General features: G+C 48.5%; 2 protein-coding genes and 1 long non-coding RNA gene across 3 annotated transcripts; 1 reads left to right on the top strand and 2 right to left on the bottom strand.

Annotated features, from left to right (window-relative positions):
• Nucleotides 1–389: 389 nt before the first annotated feature.
• On the bottom strand, nucleotides 390–10424 carry PAF1 (PAF1 component of Paf1/RNA polymerase II complex). Its single transcript, XM_019751359.3, has 14 exons — nucleotides 10146–10424; nucleotides 9586–9615; nucleotides 4046–4138; nucleotides 3612–3733; nucleotides 3452–3518; nucleotides 3265–3366; nucleotides 3077–3182; nucleotides 2913–2981; nucleotides 2726–2829; nucleotides 2526–2642; nucleotides 2298–2426; nucleotides 1269–1374; nucleotides 1058–1148; nucleotides 390–979 (listed from the first exon to the last, which is right to left on the bottom strand). Exons 1-14 carry the CDS (start codon nucleotides 10190–10192, stop codon nucleotides 543–545), a joined length of 1620 nt encoding a protein of 539 aa, XP_019606918.1. The 5' UTR covers nucleotides 10193–10424; the 3' UTR covers nucleotides 390–542.
• Nucleotides 10425–10484: 60 nt separating this feature from the next.
• Nucleotides 10485–18210, bottom strand: LOC141567451 (uncharacterized). Its single transcript, XR_012490091.2, has 4 exons — nucleotides 18094–18210; nucleotides 17314–17441; nucleotides 14351–14442; nucleotides 10485–10615 (listed from the first exon to the last, which is right to left on the bottom strand). It is a non-coding gene; the product is annotated as an uncharacterized LOC141567451 (long non-coding RNA).
• MED29 (mediator complex subunit 29) lies at nucleotides 10588–13852 on the top strand. Its single transcript, XM_019751363.3, has 4 exons — nucleotides 10588–10891; nucleotides 11370–11428; nucleotides 11703–11787; nucleotides 13537–13852. Exons 1-4 carry the CDS (start codon nucleotides 10676–10678, stop codon nucleotides 13777–13779), a joined length of 603 nt encoding a protein of 200 aa, XP_019606922.1. The 5' UTR covers nucleotides 10588–10675; the 3' UTR covers nucleotides 13780–13852.
• Nucleotides 18211–18673: the final 463 nt, after the last annotated feature.

Below are 18673 nucleotides of genomic sequence, written 5' to 3'. Positions count from 1 at the left end.
CGGCCCCACTCTGATGGGCAGGACCCTGACCCTCTCCCGCTCCAGTGCCCCCACGGGCCCCTCCGCCATGATTTCACCCTCCCTTCTATCCTCAGCCCCACTGGCAGATCAGCTTTGAGTAACTGTACAGTTTTTCTCGCTGTTGGAGAAGACTTATTTGTTGGAGTTTCACTTGTTTAATGGTCTGGGCTTATTTTGGAAAAAAAACAACGAAAAACGATTCTGACCTTTGTTATGCTACATTTCATTGAAAACCTAATGGTCCTGCCTTTGTGGACTTTGCTTCTTATGCCTTAAGCGGAGGCCACCTAGTGCCTGGGGGAAAGGGGTGCGGGAAGGGCGGGGGTGGGAGCGGGAAGATGTCAGAAGAATGAGACCATAGGCCTGGGGAGGGAATGGAGGAGCTGGCTTTATTAATAGCAAAGGTTTGGAGGGAGGCAGGGAAACAAAAGGGCTCACGAACGGACCACTGGGAAAGTGCCTTCCTGCGCGTAACAATCACATAACAATCACGGCTGCACCAGCCCTGAAGGTCCTGGGACTCAGTCACTGTCACTGTCGGCTTCACTGGAATCAGAAGGTGCAACTTCACTGCCATCCTCCTGGGCTGAGTGCTCGCTGCCGCTGGGGAAGGGACTGGCGCTGCGGCTCGGGCTGGGGCTGGGGCTGCGGCTCGGGCTGGGGCTGGGGCTCCGCTGGCCCGCGCCATCGCTGCCGCTCTCGGACTCATTGTCACTGCCGTGGGCCCGTCCTTGGTCCTCGTCCTCAGAGTCCGCGTCCTCCGAATCCGCATCGCTGCCGAAGATCTCCTCTTTGTCCCGGGCGGCGCGGGCCTCATCCTCACTGCTCTCGTCCTCGCCGCTGCCACTCTTTTCACTCGCCTCATCCCTGTCACCCTCTTCCCGTTCACTCTCACTGCCAGAGCGCTCGTCCTCACTGCCTTCTTTCTCACTGCTGCTGCCTTTCTCTCGCTCCTCATCTGTGAGGGAACAGGGAGAAGTGAAACCCAGTTTCCCACCCTCCCAAGGCTCCCAGGGTTTGGCTTCTGTAGCTTTACCTGAGGCCCCAACTTCTTTCTCTTCTGTCTCCATCTCCTCTTCCTCTTCCTCCTCGGGTTCATGGTTCTCCAGCTGGGCTTTCCGTGCCTCCTGGAAGCAGCAGGATAGAGGGAAAGAAGAGTGTATTCAATCTATGAGGCTTCTGTTCCCCTCCTCACTCACCCACCACCACACTCCCCATGGGTGCCCTGGGCCAGAGGTGCGTGTTACCTGAGCTTCTAATTCCTTCTCGTTCATGTCGCGGTGTTTGACCACAAGCAGGGCATTAGTACCCGAATGAACCCCAGCCTTGGCCCGGCGCTTACTCAGGCGGACCCTGAAGTGGGCAAGTTGGGGGAGGGGTGTGGAAGATGCAGTTAAAAACCCCCCGTGAGGGATCTGCTCTGACTTGGTTCTTAGTCCAGAACAGACCAGAATAAATACAGATTGAATAAGGGTAACCAAATTCTGCTTTGGAGCAGGGGAAGGGAAGGATGATAGCTCCCAAGATACCAGCTTGGATGCTCTGCACTTCATGAAGTGTGTGTATACACACGCATATAGAGATTTTAATGAGAATTAATTACCAACACATAAAAACACAAAATCTAGATTTCTGGTTTTTGGAAAATAAGAGTCTACAGCCCCACTGGGCCTTTTTCTCTCCTACAGCATATCAGCAATGGGTTGGAGCCTTTTGTTGGGCTGGGTCATGGCACCCCCTTGGAGATTGTCAAGAGCTCTAGGTCACCCAGATCCCACCAGCCCACTGTGCCTTTTTTTTACATTTCCTGCCTAGCCTTGTTTATGGGTTCAGAATTTGTAATCTCTGCTTCAAATAAAAATTCAAGGACACCCTTTTTTCCCCCAACCCTTATACCAAATGCCCCAGCCATCAGTAAACTTTTAGCCTTCATGGAAAAATTTTAGGGGTCACATTTTCAAACGTGTGTATCCACTGTTTTGTTTAAAATATGCTAAGGTGTATGACCCCATACTTTGGCTATGTTTACTTTTACATGAAGTCTCTTAATATCGGGAGACTTGGCTATCTACCCTACACAAAAGCTCTAAATATCTCCAGCGTTACATAAAGATTTTCTCTCTGGGTTCTCGTGTTAAACAAGGCGTCTGCTGCTCTTGCTTACAAATGTGTATGACAATTCCTTAGGTATAAATGACCTCCAAGGTGGCGTACCCCAGGATCTTGACCCTGAAGCACAGACCTAGGCTAATCTGAGGTAGGAGTGTGCTGAGTACCTGGTCTCCAGCTCATTGTAGTAAACTCCATCACCCTCTCGGAAAATGAAGAAGTAGTTTTCCTCATAGCCCTTGCTAGCCTTGTTCTTCACATTCCAGTTATACTCCCGAGCGATCTTGTAGTCATACCTGAGGGGGAGGAGGACAGGGTTAGGCCCGTTTCTTCCATATGAGAGACAAAGGGAGACATAGTTCTCAATCCCCAAAGTGTAACCCCAAGCCACGCACACATCATCCGGGGCATAGTCCATTTCCTCCTCCTGGTCCCGCTTTCGTTTTTTCAACGTCTCTTCCACAGGCAGGAAGTAGGCCACAAACTGGTTCCCTTCCTCATCCATCATGCCCCTGGTTGGGGGAAGAGGAGGAAGAATGAAGTGAGGACAAAGGATAATGAGGAGCAGGCCAAGGGGGGCAGCAGGGCCACTTACCTGATCATGGCCTGAGACATCATCTCCAAAGCAGCTGTACCACTTGTGTCCTTGGGGGCTGGGTCTGAGTCAAAGATGACCTGAGCGCATGGATTGATCCACATCTGGGGGGTGGAGGGCACGGGTCAGACAGACAGGCAGAGATGGCAGGCTGTCCATCCCCTTTGCCTGCTGTCCCACATCTGACCTTAAAGTCGGGGAAGACAGGCATGACCTCCACTGGTGTCACTCGGGGCTTGCTGTAATGCTGGGAGATCTGGCGGGGGCAAAAACGGTGAGGAGGACGATGAAGAGCTCTAGAGCCACCCCTTTGTCCTTTGTCGGCCTCCCCCATCCCAGTCCCTCAATCACCGATTTTTGGGCGTCCTCAAAAGTCTTCTCAATGGCTGTGATCTGGCTATCCCTGTCTTTGTATATTTCTTCCTCAGTGAACTGCTGTTTCACAGAAACCCCAATCCTAGGGGTCAAGAGAAAGGCCTTTAGGGGCCACTGGACATACCTGAAATTTCTACCTTCCCTCCCTTCCCTCCACGACTTACTTGACCTCAGGCTTCTCGTTGGAGATACCGTAACGGTTGAACTCGGTGGAGATGTACTCTGTCTTCCGCATCCATGGCACCACCTTCGCGTGCTGCTGTGACCTGGGGTGGAGGGTCAGGCACTTAGGACCCCACCGTCCTGCTCCCACTGGAGCCAGTCCCCAGTCCCCACTCACCGCCCCCTCACCTCTTGGAGCTAGTGGGGGCCTGAATCTCCTCTTCCAGAAGCTTCTCATCAGCTGGATCTAGGAGTACTAGAGAAGAGCAAGACGGCAAGAGGACCATGAGGGAGACCCAGGCCTGGCCTTTGCTGGCCGATAGCAGGCCCTCCCTGCCTCCCTACCTACCACTGGGGTCAATGCGGTAGGTGTCGGGGTTGATGAGGTCAATGGTAACCCCCAGGTCTGGCTCAGTCAGGAGGTCATGTTTGTGCTGTTTTTCCAAGGAAGTCGCTTTGTACTGGACGAACCTGGGTGCGGACACATGCCCATTATGGTTTGCTGATTCCAGCTCTGCCCCTCACATCCCTGCTTCACAGAGGCTAAATTTCTCTGGAGGAGCTCAGAGCGGAGTGTCCCCCATGTTTGAGTCAGAACGCTGGCTCTCCAGTGGGAAGAGACTTGGACACTGCTTTCTCATTAACAAACATTTATCAGGCATCTACTACTATAGTATGTGAGGTACTGTTCTAGGCCCTGAGGCGAGCAGTCAACAAGAGAAACAATCCTTATCCTCAAGGAGCTCGTACTCAGTTGTTTCCAATCCCCAATCTTAGTCTCACCTGTTCTGGTCAAAGGGGTAGGTGATGAACTTGGGGTCGAAGGGGATGTCAGGGAGGCTATTGCAGTACTTGACTCGGCAGACCACTCCAGACCTGGGAACACAATGGCTCATTTAAAAAGCTACTATGAAAGTCAAAAGAAAAAAGTATCAAACTACAGTAAGTAGCAAGGATATACACAACACAAAAAGACTGAAAACACGATAACATAAACAGACTGCTAATGGTATCCATAAACCTCATGGCAGCCATAAACCAAAAACCTACAAAATATATACAAAGAATAAAGAGAAAGGAACCCCAACAAAATATTAAAAACCAGGAAACCACAAGAGAAGAAAGGAACAGAGACGAATATAAAAACAACCAAAACAAACAGAATGGCAATACGTATATAACAATAATTACTTTAAATGTAAATGAATTAAATGCTCCAATAAAAAGACACAGGGTGGCTGAATGGATTAAAAAACATGACCCAGAGGCGACTGGATGGCTCAGTTGGTTAGAGTGCATGCTCTTAACAAGGTTGCCGATTCGACTCCCACATGGGATGGTGACTGGACTTAGAGCTGAGCTGCACCCTCCACAAGATTGAAGGACAACAGCTTGACTTGGAGCTGATAGGTCCTGGGAAAAACACACTGTTCCCCAAAAAAGTCCTGGAAATACACACTGTTCCCCTTCCCGAATAAAATCTTTAAAAAAAAAAAATAAAAAAAAATGACCCACCTACTTACATGACCCAGGCTGCTTACAAGAGACTCACTTCAAATTTAATGACATACAGATGGAAAGAAGGGATGGAAACAGATATTCCGTGAGAATAGAAATTAAAGGTAGAATAGCAATACTCATATCAGACTTTAAAATAGACTAAAACAAAAAATGTAAAAGACAAAGAAGGACATTATATCATCATAAAGGGGTCAATCCAAGAAGAAAATATAGCAATTGTAAATATCTATGCACCCAACACAGGAGCACCTAAATATGTAAAGCAAATATTGGACATAAAGGGAGAAATCCACAGTAATACAATAATAGGGGATTTTAATACCCCACTCACATCAATGGATAAGTCCATCCAGATGGAAAATAATAACCTTAAATATTACATTAGACCAGATAGCCTTAATAGATAATTATAGAACATTTCATCCAAAAGCTGCAGAACACACTTTTTTTTTCAAATGCATATGGAACATTCTCCAGACTAGTTACACACTAAGCCACAAAACAAGCCTCAAACTCAAGAAGACTGGAATCATATCAAGCATCTTTTCCTACCACAATAGGAATAAATACTAGAAATTACAGGAAGAAAACTGGAAAAAACACACAAATATGTGAAGACTAAACAGCATGCTACCAAATGGATCAAACAAGAAATCAAAACTATCTTCAAAGAAATGAAAATGAAAAGAACTTTTCAAAATGTATAAGATGCAGCAAAAGCAGTTCTAAGGAAAGTTCACAGTTATACAAGCCTACCTCAAGAAACAACAAAAATCCCAAATAAACAATCTTAAGTCTATACTTAAAGGAACTAGAAAAATAAGAACAAACAAAACCCAAAGTAAACAGAAGGAAGAAAACAGGATCAGAGTGGAAATAAGTGAAATAGAAATTTTTAAAAATAGAAAAGATCAATAAAACTAAGAGCCGTTTCTTTGAAAAGATAAACAAAATTGACAAACCTTAAACCAAACTCTTCAAGGAAAAAAAGAGAGCCGAAATAAATAAAACCATAAATGAAAGAAAAGGTACAACCAATACCACAGAAATACAAAGAATCATTTAAAAAATACTATAAACAATTACATGCCAACAAATTCAACAATCTAGAAAAAATGGATAAATGTCTACAAGTATATAACCTTCCAAGACTGAACCAAAAGAAATACAAAATCTGTTAAACAGACCAATTACTGACAATGAAATTGAAGCAATAATCAAAAAACTTCCAACAAATAAAAGTCCAGGACCAGACTGCTTGACAGGTAAATTCCACCAAACATTCAAAGAATGAACACCTATCCTTCTTAAACTAATTCAAAAAACTGGAACAGGAAGGAACACTTCCAAACTCAATCTATGAAGCCAACATTACCTTGATACCAAAACCATACAAAGACATTACAACAAAAATTACAAGCTAATATCCTTGATGAACATAGACACAAAAATTCTCAATAGGGGCAGCTGGACGGCTCAGTTGGTTAGCTCGCAAGCTCTGAACAACAGGGTTCCTGGTTCTATCGCCACAGGGGCTGTGCCCTCCACAACTAAATTGAAGGACAACAACTTGGGGGATATTGGGAGCCCAATATTCCCCAATAAAATTTAAAAAAAAATTCTCAACAAATTATTAGCAAACCAGATTCAACAATACATTAAAAAGATTATAGGGGCTGGCACGGTAGCTCAGACGGTTGGAGCTCCATGCGCCTAACTCCAAGGGCTGCCGGTTCGATTCCCACATGGGCCAGTGGGCTCTCAGCCACAAGGTTGCCAGTTCAATTCCTCGAGTCCTGCAAGGGATGGTGGGCAGCGCCCCCTGCAACTAAGATTGAACACGGCACATTGAGCTGAGCTGCTGCTGAGCTCCCGGGTGGCTCGGTTGGAGTGCGTCCTCTCAACCACAAGGTTGCCGGTTCGAGTCCCACAAGGGATGGTGGGCTGTGCCCCCTGCAACTAGAAACTGAACCTGGAGCTGAGCTGCGCCCTCCACACCTAAGACTGAAAGGACAACAACTTGAAGCTGAACAGCACCCTCCACAACTAAGATTGAAAGGACAACAACTTGACTTGGAAAAAAAGGCCTGGAAGTACACACTGTTCCCCAATAAAGTCCTGTTCCCCTCCCCCAATAAAATCTTTTTAAAAAAAAAAAAAAAAGATTATAAATTATGACCAAGTGGGATTTATCCCAGGGATGCAAGAATGGTTCAACATCCGTAAATCAAACAGCATGACATTACATTAACAAAATGAAGGATAAAAACTATTTGATTGTCCCAGATGCAGAAAAAGCATTTGATAAAATTCAACATCGTTTTATAAAAACTCAACAGAAGGGACATATCTCAACATAACAAAGGCTATATATAATAAACTCACAGCTAATATACTCAATGGTGAAAAGCTAAAAGCTTTTCCTCTAAGATCAGGAACAAGACAAGGATGCCCAGTATCACCACTTCTATTCAACATAGTATTGGAAATCCTAGCCACAGCAATGACAAGAAAAAGAAAAGGCATCCAAATCAGAAGGGAAGAAGTAAAACTCATTATTTGAATACAACATGATCTGTATATAGAAAATCCTAAAGAATCCACAAAAAAACTAGTAGAATAAATGAATTCAGTAAGTTGCAGAATCAATATACAGAAATCTGTTGCATTTCTATACACCAATAACAAATTATCGGAAGGAAAAATTAAGAAAACTATCCCATTTACAGTTGCATCAAAAAGTATTAAAATACCAAGAGATAAATTTAACCAAAGGTGAAAGACCTGTACTCAGAAAACTGTAAGACATTGAGGAAATAAATTAAAGATGCAAAGAAATGGAAGATATACCTTGCTCATGGATTGTAAGGATTAATATTGTTAAAATGTCTTTATTAACTAAAGCAATTTACAGATTCAGTGTAATCCCTATTAAAACACTAATGGCATTCTTCTCAGAATTAAAACAACTAATCCTAAAATTTATATGGAAGCACAAAAGAGCCCAAATAACCAAAGAAATTTTGAGAACAAAGTAGGAGGTATCAGGCTCCCTGATATCAAACTATACTATAAAGCTACAATAATCACACATATGGTACTGGCATAAAAACATATAGATCAGTGGAATAGAACAGATAGCCCAGAAATAAATCCTCGCTTTATAGTCAATTAATCTAAAGGAGGCAAGGAAGTACAATAAGGTAAAGATAGTCTCTTCGATAAGTGGTGTTTGGAAAACTGGACAGATATATGCAAAAAAATTCAATTGGACCAATGTCTTACACCATATACAAAAATAAACTCAAAATGGATTAAAAACTTAAATGTAAGACCTGAAACCATAAAACTCTCAGAAGAAAAATAGGCAGTAAAATCTTTGACATTGCTCTTAGCAGTATTTTGTTTTTTGGTATATCTCCTCAGGCAAGGGCAACAGAAACAATAAACAAATGGGACTACATCAAACTGAAAAGTTTTTGTACAGTGAAGGAAATCATCAACAAAACAAAAAGACAACCTACTGAATGAGAGAAGATATTTGCAAATGATACAGTTGATAAGGCATCAATATCCAAAATATGTAAGGAACTCATACAACTTAACACCAAAAAAACCCCAAACAATCCAATTTAAAAATGGGCAGAGGATCTGAACAGACATTTCTTCAAAGACACACAGGTGGCCAACAGACATGAAAAACGCCTCAGCATCACTAATCAGGGAAATGCAAATTAAAACCACAATGAGATATCACCTGTCAGAATGGCTATCATCAAAATCAACAAATGGGCGGCTGGATGGCTCAGTTGGTTAGAACGCAAACTCTGAAAAACAGGATTGCCGTTTTGATTCCCACATGGGCCAGTGAGCTGTGCCCTCCACAACTAGACTGAAGACAGCGGGCTGCTGCTGAACTTCCAGAGGGGCGGCCGATGGCTCAGTTGGTTGGAGGGCGAGCTCTCAACAATAAGGTTGCAGGTTCGATTCCCGCATGGGATGGTGGGCTGTGCCCCCTGCACCTAACGATTGAAGACCGCGACTGGACTTGGAACTGAGCTGCACTCTCCACAACTAAACTGGAGAACAACCACCTGGAGCTGATGGGCCCTGGGGAAACACACTGTTCCCCAACAAAATTTATTACAAAAAAAAAAAAAAAAAAAAAGTTTAAAAAATTTTAAAAAGAATGTGCTTTCCTTTAAAAAAAAAAATCAACAAATAACAAGTGATGGTGAGGTTGTGGAGAAAAGGGAACCTTCATACACTGTGGGGATTGTAAATTAGTGCAACCACTATGGAAAACAGTATGGAGATTCCTCAAAAAAATAAAAAGACATACACACCCCTATGTTCACTGCAGTATTACTAGTAATAGCCAAGATATGGAAGCAACCAGGATCGATGTCCATCAATATATGAATGAATAAAGAAGACGTGTGTGTAAAATTGAATATTATTCACCAATAAAAAAAGAATGAAATGTTACCATTTGGAACAACATGGGTGGACCCACAGATTATTTTGTTAAGTGAAATACTTTAGACAGAGAAAGACAACATAACATGCATGATTTCACTTACATGTGGAATTTTAAGACAAAACAAACAAAACAAAATAGAAACAGACCCACAGATATAGAGAACAAGCTAATGGTTGCCAAAGGGGAGGGTGTTGGGGGGTTTGGAATCATAAAATACGCTGATAATATTGGTAGGGGGTGGAAACCGGCCCCTGCTGCCCCACCTCTGCTCCCTGCCCCCCTTGGACCACCCCTCCTAGGAAAATATAATGGGGCTCACCTCTCAGGCAGAGTCCGGTGGGAATTGGGCCTGGTGGGTAAGAGAGAGACATCGGTAAACGATGAAGAAAAGGAGACTGACAGGAGAGTGAAGGGGGCTTCTCCAAACTTTTAAGAAGGGGATGACAAATGCTCATCCTTTCGGTATGGGTGCACCAAGTGCTTTAATGGAAGGAACCAAGTGTTCAATTCCTTTTAGAGAAAATGCTCAATTCCTTTTGAAAAGGGTGTCTTCAAGTGTAATCAAAAGAACCACGTACTCAACTGTTTTTGGAAAAAGGGGTCTCCAGACGCTTGACTGGAGGAATAAGAGCTCAATCCCTTATGAAAAGTCTCCAAGAGCTTAATCCCCGAACTCCATGGCCGGGAGGCAACATCCCATCCCTTAAGGAACTCAGGGATGAGGAACCTGCCTTCCTCAAACGTGAGCACTCCGTGACGTCACGGGCAGATCTGGGGGGCTAGTGACGTTATAGGTAGACACCCGACCCTGACCCCCGTCTCCCCGAAAGCTGGACAGACCCAGAGGAAAGCGGTACAGCCAAGAGGTGTGAAGCCTACCTGTGGCCATCCTCCCGCTGGGCCTGGGTCTGGATGGTGGGCGCCATGGCGACGAGACGATGGCAGTCCGACTGGATTCTGCTGAGCCGCAGAAAGACAAGGTGGAGCGTGCAGACTTCGGCGGACACGAAATCCCACGCAGCGCTCGGGTTGGCGCCCCTGTCCGGGGGTTTAGCCCGGTGGGTTGATAAGAGTTCTCAGGTAAACGCGCAGCCGCAAACTCGCAGCTGCGGCTCCACCAACTGCCGCCAAGACAGTGAGGCTCAGACTGGTCGCCTCAAGCTGCGAGGCCTTCTGGGAAATAGAGTCCAGATTAAACCCACACCCGGATTGGCCAACGGCTGAGTAAGGGTCAGACTGGACGTCGGATTTGACAGTCTGGTGTTGGAGAATGGGGTGCCTTTCCTTCCATTGGCTGAATTGCTTGAGAGGCGGAGCTAACAAGCAAACAAGGCCTAGAGACGAAAACGCTGTAAGGAAAACCGGAGAGACACGCTTATAACGCACTTCCGGCGCGCTAAGTGAGAAAGATGGCTGCGTCCCAGCAGCAGGCTTCAGCGGCATCCTCAGCTGCTGGTGTGTCTGGCCCAGGTTCGGCTGGTGGCCCGGGTAGCCAGCAGCAGCCGCAACCACCGACACAACTGGTGGGGCCTGCCCAGAGCGGGCTTTTGCAGCAACAACAACAGGACTTCGATCCCGTGCAACGCTATAAGATGCTCATCCCACAGCTAAAGGAGAGTCTTCAGGTGATTGGCCGGGAGCTTCATTAAGCAAGCGGGGTTTGGCTGTCAGACTTAAAGGGGTGGGCGGAGGGGCTGTTAAGGCTGGGAGCGGGCAAAAGAAGCGTTAGGCAGGGAAAAGGAGTGAGAGTTGGTCCTAGTGGGAGCAGCGCGGATGTTGAGCCTGGGATTGGCCGGAATTCAAGTGGGAGGGAGTTTAAAGGAGAAACCGAGCTTTGGTCCTTAATGCCTGAGAAAGGACGGCTTGTACAGACAGAGATTCTGCTTGTGATTGGTGGGTGAGGACTCTAAGATGTGTCCGGGAGGTCATTGGAGAGAATACGGGTGATTATTGCTATAGAGGAATGGAAACGGGAGTTACTCTGGAGTGACAGACGGTGTCACGTGAAGAGGCCTGAGATTGATTAGATCTTAAGGAAGAGTGTAGACTACCAAAAGTGTCCCCTTCTGTTTCTCCATTTCTCACCTTTATTTTTAAAACTAGACTTTGATGAAGGTTGCAGCCCAGAACTTGATTCAGAACACTAATATTGACAACGGACAGTGAGTATAGTCCCATATCCTAAGATGTTACCCCTATCTCCACCCCATCTTAGAAACTCATCCCCCAAGCCCCGCCCACCCACCCTCCTTTCCTCCTATTTTCAAGAAGGGCTCCGTAGGGCCTTGCTCTTTTTGCCTCTTCTACTATTAACAATTCCATAGGCCCTGCCTCGGGGCTCCTGGGCCTATACCTGGTTTCCTCATGGTTACTTAGTTGGGTAGATGTCCCAGAGATTGAAAACCCGTTTCTCAGTCTCCTTCTCCTGGGCTATAGAAAGAGCAGTGATGGACCCATACAGCGCTTTGACAAGTGTCTGGAGGAGTTCTACGCACTCTGTGACCAGCTGGAGCTCTGCCTGGTAAGGGGCCTCCTAGACACTGGGTGACCACAATCTTCCCTCAATCCCTGGGTCTTCAGGAACCCTTATTCAGTCAGTTAACACACACACACACACACACACACTGGCACCTCCTGAGGGCCAGACCTATACTTCATCTGAAGCTGGGAACACAGTGTTGCCCTGATCTTTGCCTTCTCAGAGCTTCTAGCCCAGTGGGGTGACACACATGCCCAATCATTGATGCCTCAGAGTGCTCAGAGCTGTGATGGAGAAGCCCAGGCCTTAGAGATCAGGGCTGGGATAGGGGATTGGGAGCACAGTTAAAGAAGTCAGGATTGAAATGAGGGAAGCTCAGGGGGCTGTGGAAGCCCAGAGAAGGAACCTGACCCTGCCTGGGTTAGGGATAGGTAGAGAGTGACTCAGGGAAAGCTACTGGTGGAGAACACATCTGAGCTGAGGCAGGAACAAAAATGGAGGTGGGGCAGGAATCCAAAGGAGGGCAAGTGGCTAAGAGCACAGCCTCTGGAATCAGATGGACCACCAACCTCTACATCTGAGCCTAGGGTTCCTCCTTTGGAAAATGGATTTTCGGGAAACACTCAGCAAGATCATGAATGTAAAGTACTTAACATGGTACTGGGCACATGGCAAATATTTCCATAGTATTATCATTGCCATCATAATTTTGAACTGGGTTTTGAAGAAACAGTCAGAGTTCAAGAAGCCTGATAGTGGTAGAAAGGCATTCCAGCCAGAAGGAACAGCTTCTGCTTTAAGTTCCCTTTAGGAACATCATGCAATGCAGTCTGGCTAAGGTGTAGTTGGGATTGGGGCTTGCTGAATTTTGAACATAGTCCTGAGGGTGCTGGGGAGCCATCCAGAGTTTCAAGCAGGGAAGAACGTGGACCCATTGCTTTTTTAGGAATATGACTCTGGCTGCCAAATGAGGGATGGATTAAAGGGGCCAAGAGTGGAAGCTTGGAACCCAAGGAGGCAGCCAGGGCAGGATTCAATGGGCGAGGCTCCACCAGGACAAGGCCCTGAGGAAGGGGGGAAGGGCCGAAGGGAGAGAAACTCAGAGGCCATGGGAACTGAGAGGTTGCAAGAGGAGGAGCCTCCAGGATGAGTCCCAGGGCTCCAGTTGGAATGGTAGTGCCATCCGTAAGACAGGGACCTAGAAAGAGGAGCCGTTGGGGGTGCGGGGAGTGTGAGAGCTCTGGAATGTCAGGGGAGGCTGGGGACACAGATGTGTCGTCACAGTGCTGAGGTGGGCACTCATACGGGAATGAGACAGCGCCAGAGGACTTGAGAATTAAAGGAGGAGATGGGATGTGGGAGTTGCTGCATTTAAGTATCTAGAAGGAACAACCAAAGAAGTAGGAGGAAAACTGGGAGCAGATGTCATCAGAGAAGCCACTGCCAATACCAAGCCTGGGGTTAGGACAGTCACAGTCATAGTAGCTAACACTCATTCGTTAGCACTTAAGTGATGTGCCAGAACCTGTGTCTGTCCCACACCCTGTTCTCACCATTCTCACCTTATGAGTTGCAGAGATAGTTATTAAACCCATTTTCCAAAAGAGGAAACAGGTTCAGAGGGGCACAGCCGCTCACCTGAGCTCACCCAGCAAGTGTTTAGCAGGGTTAGGATCTGACCCCCAGACCAGGAGTCCAGGGACCCAGCAGGCTACCTCAGGCTGGTCTTTGGGGCGGGGTTGGGAGTACCCAGAGTGAGGCTGATGTTGCACCTTGCCTGCCCATCCACAGCGCTTGGCACATGAGTGCCTGTCACAGAGTTGCGACAGTGCCAAGCACTCTCCAACGCTGGTGCCCACCGCTACCAAGCCCGACGCAGTGCAGCCTGACAGCCTACCCTACCCACAGTACCTGGCAGTCATCAAAGCCCAGATTGCCTGTGCCAAGGACATTCACACCGCTCTGCTGGACTGTGCCAACAAAGTCACGGGCAAGACTCCTGCACCACCTACGGGCCCTGGGGGTGCCCTGTGAGCTGGCAGGGCTGGGAATGGACCAGGCTGTCAGGGAGAGGGAAAGGGAGGGAATGAAGAGTGGCCTCAAAACAGCCTTGTCTCTGACTTTTCTTCCCGCCTGAGTACTGGGGCCGAAGCCAGCAGGGGGCAGCAGAGGCCAGCAGAGCGCGCACGGGGCGGGGCCTTGCTTCAGCTGGCGGCCTGCTCTCCTCCCTCCAAGGGTGGACCTTGGACTGTGCCTGATGATGACCTGAGGGGCACGTCCCCTACCTGGCCTGGGTGTGAAGCCCTCACTGGGCCCCTCTCCCTCTATCCTTACTTGATTCTGTCCCAATTTAAGCATGATCTCTGTGTCTGCCCTTTTTTCTACCTTGCCTGCCTGCCTTTGTGTGTCTGCTGGGTGTGTCTGTTGTCTCTCATTCAGTCTTTTTTTGTCCCTATGTCTGTCTCTGCTCTGTGGTCCTGTGTCTCCCTGTCGCTGACCATCTCTCTCCCAGTTCCCCTTTGCTGCTGTGTTCTGTCCCCAGCTCCTCACTGGGACTCTGTCTGTGAAGGAGGCCAGATTCTGGGAGCCAGAACCCCTGGGTTACCTGGAGAGGGACCTTCATTTCCAGGGGTTACAGCCGCCAAGCCGAGGATCCTTAGCACCTCCCATTTCAGCCCAGCCTCCAGTGTCCTTGGTCTAGGAAAAGGGAAGTGGAGGGGTCTAAGCCCTGACTTCAGCATGCCTGGTCAGGGAGCACCTCAGCCCCAACCCGTACCAGGCTTGGGCCTGCGTCAGCAGCACCCCGACTAAGGGCATTGTGCAATCCGTGGTGAAGCCTGGCCCAGCTGGATGCCTCGGTCCCTATATTTTTAGCCCCAAAGGAGAAGTGAAAAGGCCCCAGAAAGTGTGAATCATCAGTCCTGGGGAAGAACCCAGGCGCCTGAGCCCCAGCTCCTCCGGGAAGCAGGCCTTGGGGAGGGGGCTCTAGGGAGGGAGTGCCCCACCAGGCTCTCCACTTCTCTGAGAGCAAGCTTTGGGGAGCTCAGCCACGGCCTTCAGGCCTGGGCAAGTGCAGGGTGGAGCTCCCAGCCCAGGCCCAGCTGGTGGGGTGTGAAAGGCTCAAGTGACTCAGGCTGGTTGGGGGACTGCCCCACCCAACACCTTCTGTCACTGCCCAGACGCCTCCTGTCCTGGACCCCACATCTGCAAGGAAACCCCAGAACCATGTAGACCTGGTGATTCACCCAAAGCCCAAGTCCCCACACTGAAGTCCTGGGAAATGGCCAGCCGGTGTGTGTGTGTGTGCGTGCGTGCACATATATATCCCAGGAGGTTCCTTCCCTTTCTCCCTGTCCTTCCTTGACATGCCAGGCACATAGGGCAGGCCCTTAGGGAGGGCAGCAGACTGGGGCACTAGCTGAAGCTGCTGTCCACAGGTAGAATTCCTTCCTCAGGGAAGCCACCGCTCTGTCCATTTATTTGACTGAAGCAGCCCTTTCACCTGACTCCCCAGATGTAGGATCATCTCCTTTACTTAAAGTCAACTGATAATGGACTTCAGCCATATCTACAAAGTATCTTCACAGCATCATCTAGAATAGACTTTGATTGAATAACTGGATATTGTAGCCTAGCCAAGTTGACACATAAAACTGACCAGTAGGGGTGGCCGGATGGCTCAGTTGGTTAGAGCGCGAGCTCTGAACAACAGGGTTGCCTGTTCGATTCCCACATGGGCCAGTGAGCAGCGCCCTCCACAGCTAGATTGAAGACAACGATCTTCCACTGAGCTTCCGGAGGGGCGGCCGGATTGCTCAGTTGGTTAGGGCACCAACTCTCAACAACAGGGTTACCAGTTCAATTCCCACATGGGATGGTGGGCTGCGGCCTTTGCAATTAAAGACTGAAAATGCAACTGGACTTGGAGCTGAGCTGCGCTCTCCACTAGATTGAAGGACAACTACTTGGAGCTGATGGGCCCTGGAGAAACACACTGTTCCTAATTAAATAAAAAAAGCACTGACCATTATAATCTAGTCCTTGTCAATTTAGCACCATGCACATCCTCAACCATAGTGATCTCCAAATAAATACAAGAACAAAGTCATATTCCCACTTAACATGATGCAATTATCTGTGTACAACCAAAAAGGCACCTTCCCCAGAAGAACCCACCAGCTTCCAGCCTGAGGGTACATAGCAGTTGAGAAGTGTCAGACCATAGGCACAACACACTCCAAAGACTGAGGTACAGCTAGTCCTGAGGTGGAGTCAACACAAAAACCACTAAGAAAATCATAAGGAAAAACACATTTACAGTATTTATTGAAAAAAAAATCCACATATAAGTGGACCTGCCCAGTTCAAAACCTTGTTGTTCAAGGGTCAACAGTATATCGGAAGTTCCAAGAAGAAAACTAAAAGTAGAAAAATTGGATCAGAAGTGGAGATTTTTAATAGAAAAAAATAACAAAGGTACTTAGGAATCTAACATGCAAGACTTGTGTGGAGAATTATGTTACTTTATTGAGAAAGTTAGAGCTTAGGTTGGGTAGTGGTTCATGGGTATTCATTATGGTCTGTAAATAGATGTTACATGTATTTGTTAAATATACCAAGATTTGTGGGTTTGTTTGTTTTTAACTTTTAAAATCCTTGACATGACATGAAGGCCTCGCTGAGAAGGCAGACTTGGAGAGCGAATACTGTGGACACTGGGGGAAAGAGGTTCCAGGAAGGGAGTGGCAAGTGCAAAGGCCCTGAGGCAGGAAAGTGACAGTGTGTTTATGGAATAACATGGAGTCCTGGACCACAGTGAAGAGGCAGGGACAGAAGTCCAGGCAGGTTATGGAGGCCCTTGGTTTAGATCTTCACTAGGTTATTTGACCCAGAGGGCAACGTACAGCCTGTTGCACGACCACACTCTCCAGGGAAGGGTGTACATGAGATGCACTGCCACACAGCAAACTGTTTTGGGGGACAGAGGCACATACAACACCCCACCGCACCCCAGCAGAGAATAGCATAACCCACCATCCTATAATCATGGTGTCCCCAGGCTCTCAGTCCCAGTGACAAACCCACAACAGACTAAAGGAACAATCCATGTGAATACACAAACAACACTCTAACCACTACTTAACCTGCTATCTCTTACCCCATCGCAGACTTTGCCCATCACTGGCTGACTCAGCCATGCCCTCAGCTCAACATTATCAAAAGCAGCCTTGGCTGGGGAGAGATAAGGTTTCCCAGGTGCCAGTGTGTGCGCCTGTGTGTGTCTGCTCTGCCCATACAGGCTGGCAGAGACACGGAGTGGAGAGTGCGCCCACAGCCTCCCCATCATGCGCCAGTTGTAGACGTCAGGAACCAAAGTTCACCAGTTTCACTACCTTGTGACTGGGCCACAGAGGAACCACATCCAGATGCTGGCCTCGTATGTTCTCAGTGACACCCCCAAATAAGGACACAGACATATAAAAACACTATTCATTACACACATGAGCTGCAGGCGCCTGTACACAGCCCCAACTGCCAATCGTCTCACAGATGCTAATACATACTCACCTTGGAAGTGTGTATGCAGAGATCCTCGTCACAGCAGAGGGCAGGCAGTCATACCCTCACCAGGCTCTCATGGAGTTATACACACTTAGTCACTCCAGATCCCACAGTGGTTCAGAGGTACAAGAGACCTGCAGGTTGGGTTTGTAAGTCACACCAACACCACCTCAGAGACAAGGCTGAGTACACACTCCCACACCCAGAGATGGTTAAAGTAAAAACAGTATAAATCAGTCACAGGCCCAAGCGGTTTCACACAATTTATTCACAGCCATGTCAAGTGGGATTGAAAGTACACAGCCCTCACACAGGAAAGTGGGCCCGCTCGTGTCCCACACCTATTTGCCCAATGGCATACCCAGGCACCCCAGGTGTTACACACCCAGTCACGTCGGGGCACACACCTTCGCACCTGCAGCGCACATTTCACACAATGTCCGACACACACACATACACACACACACAGTTAGGCCCACGCAGTTGCACAAAGCCGGCCGCACCCGCTCACGCCCAATCACACCAGGCGCACACTCGGCCTGGGCACACGTGCCGCTGCGAGTACACGGCCCCCGCTCGCCCGCGCACTCGCCCGGGCTCTCACACCCCCGCATTTCCCGTCCCCGCTTGTTTTTCTGGAAACTACTCTCCGTTCCCCTCCCCCTAGGCCGGAAGTTCTCGCTGTATTTTTAGCTTCTCTGGTTTCCGCCCCTTTCCCCCAGCTCCTGCCCGCCCAGGACTTGCCCCCTGAACCCCGCCGGGGACCCCGGCCATCCCCTTCCCCACCGTCATTCCAGAGGGGATTCCCGGCCGCCGCTGGGGCCACGGATTTTCCCGCTGGCTACGTGGGGCGTGGGGAGGAGTCCTGCCCTGAATTTCCTCCTGGGCTGGGACGTCTAAGGCCAGGATAGGGTGGGAGGTGGGTGGAGAGCTGGCCTTCTAAGTCGGAGGGAGGAGGGGCTGGGGGTTCGGACTCTAGGGGCTAACCTAGGAGGGACTGGAGGTCGGCTCTTCTGGGTCTGAGCCAGAGGTGGCTTGGAGACCTGGACCCCTAGATCTGAGCAAGGAAGAGTCGAGGCCCGGGCTCCTGGGTCCCACCCGTCCGAGTTTCGGGGTCGGTCCTTTCCGGTGCAAAGCCCCCCCACCCCCTTCCAGCCTCTTCGAGAGTCGCCCAATCCCAAGCGTCCAGGCTCTTGGGCCGATGACTCAGCAAATGGGAGAGGGGAGGGGGTCAGCCTGACTCAGGGATGGGAAATGTTCCCTGTCTCCAGGGAATCGAAACTGGAATCCCTCCTCCCAGATCGAGGTTGGAGCCAAGCCGGACTCCGGGGACCCCAGGGTGCACCCCACCTCCCGTTTTCCTGCT

Source organism: Rhinolophus sinicus, chromosome 8, assembly GCF_057876585.1.
Source record: "Rhinolophus sinicus isolate RSI-liver-muscle chromosome 8, RSI-T2T, whole genome shotgun sequence".
Lineage (NCBI taxonomy): Eukaryota > Metazoa > Chordata > Mammalia > Chiroptera > Rhinolophidae > Rhinolophus > Rhinolophus sinicus.
The sequence above is the reverse complement of the archived record's forward strand: the minus strand, read 5'-3'. Positions and strand labels throughout refer to the sequence as shown.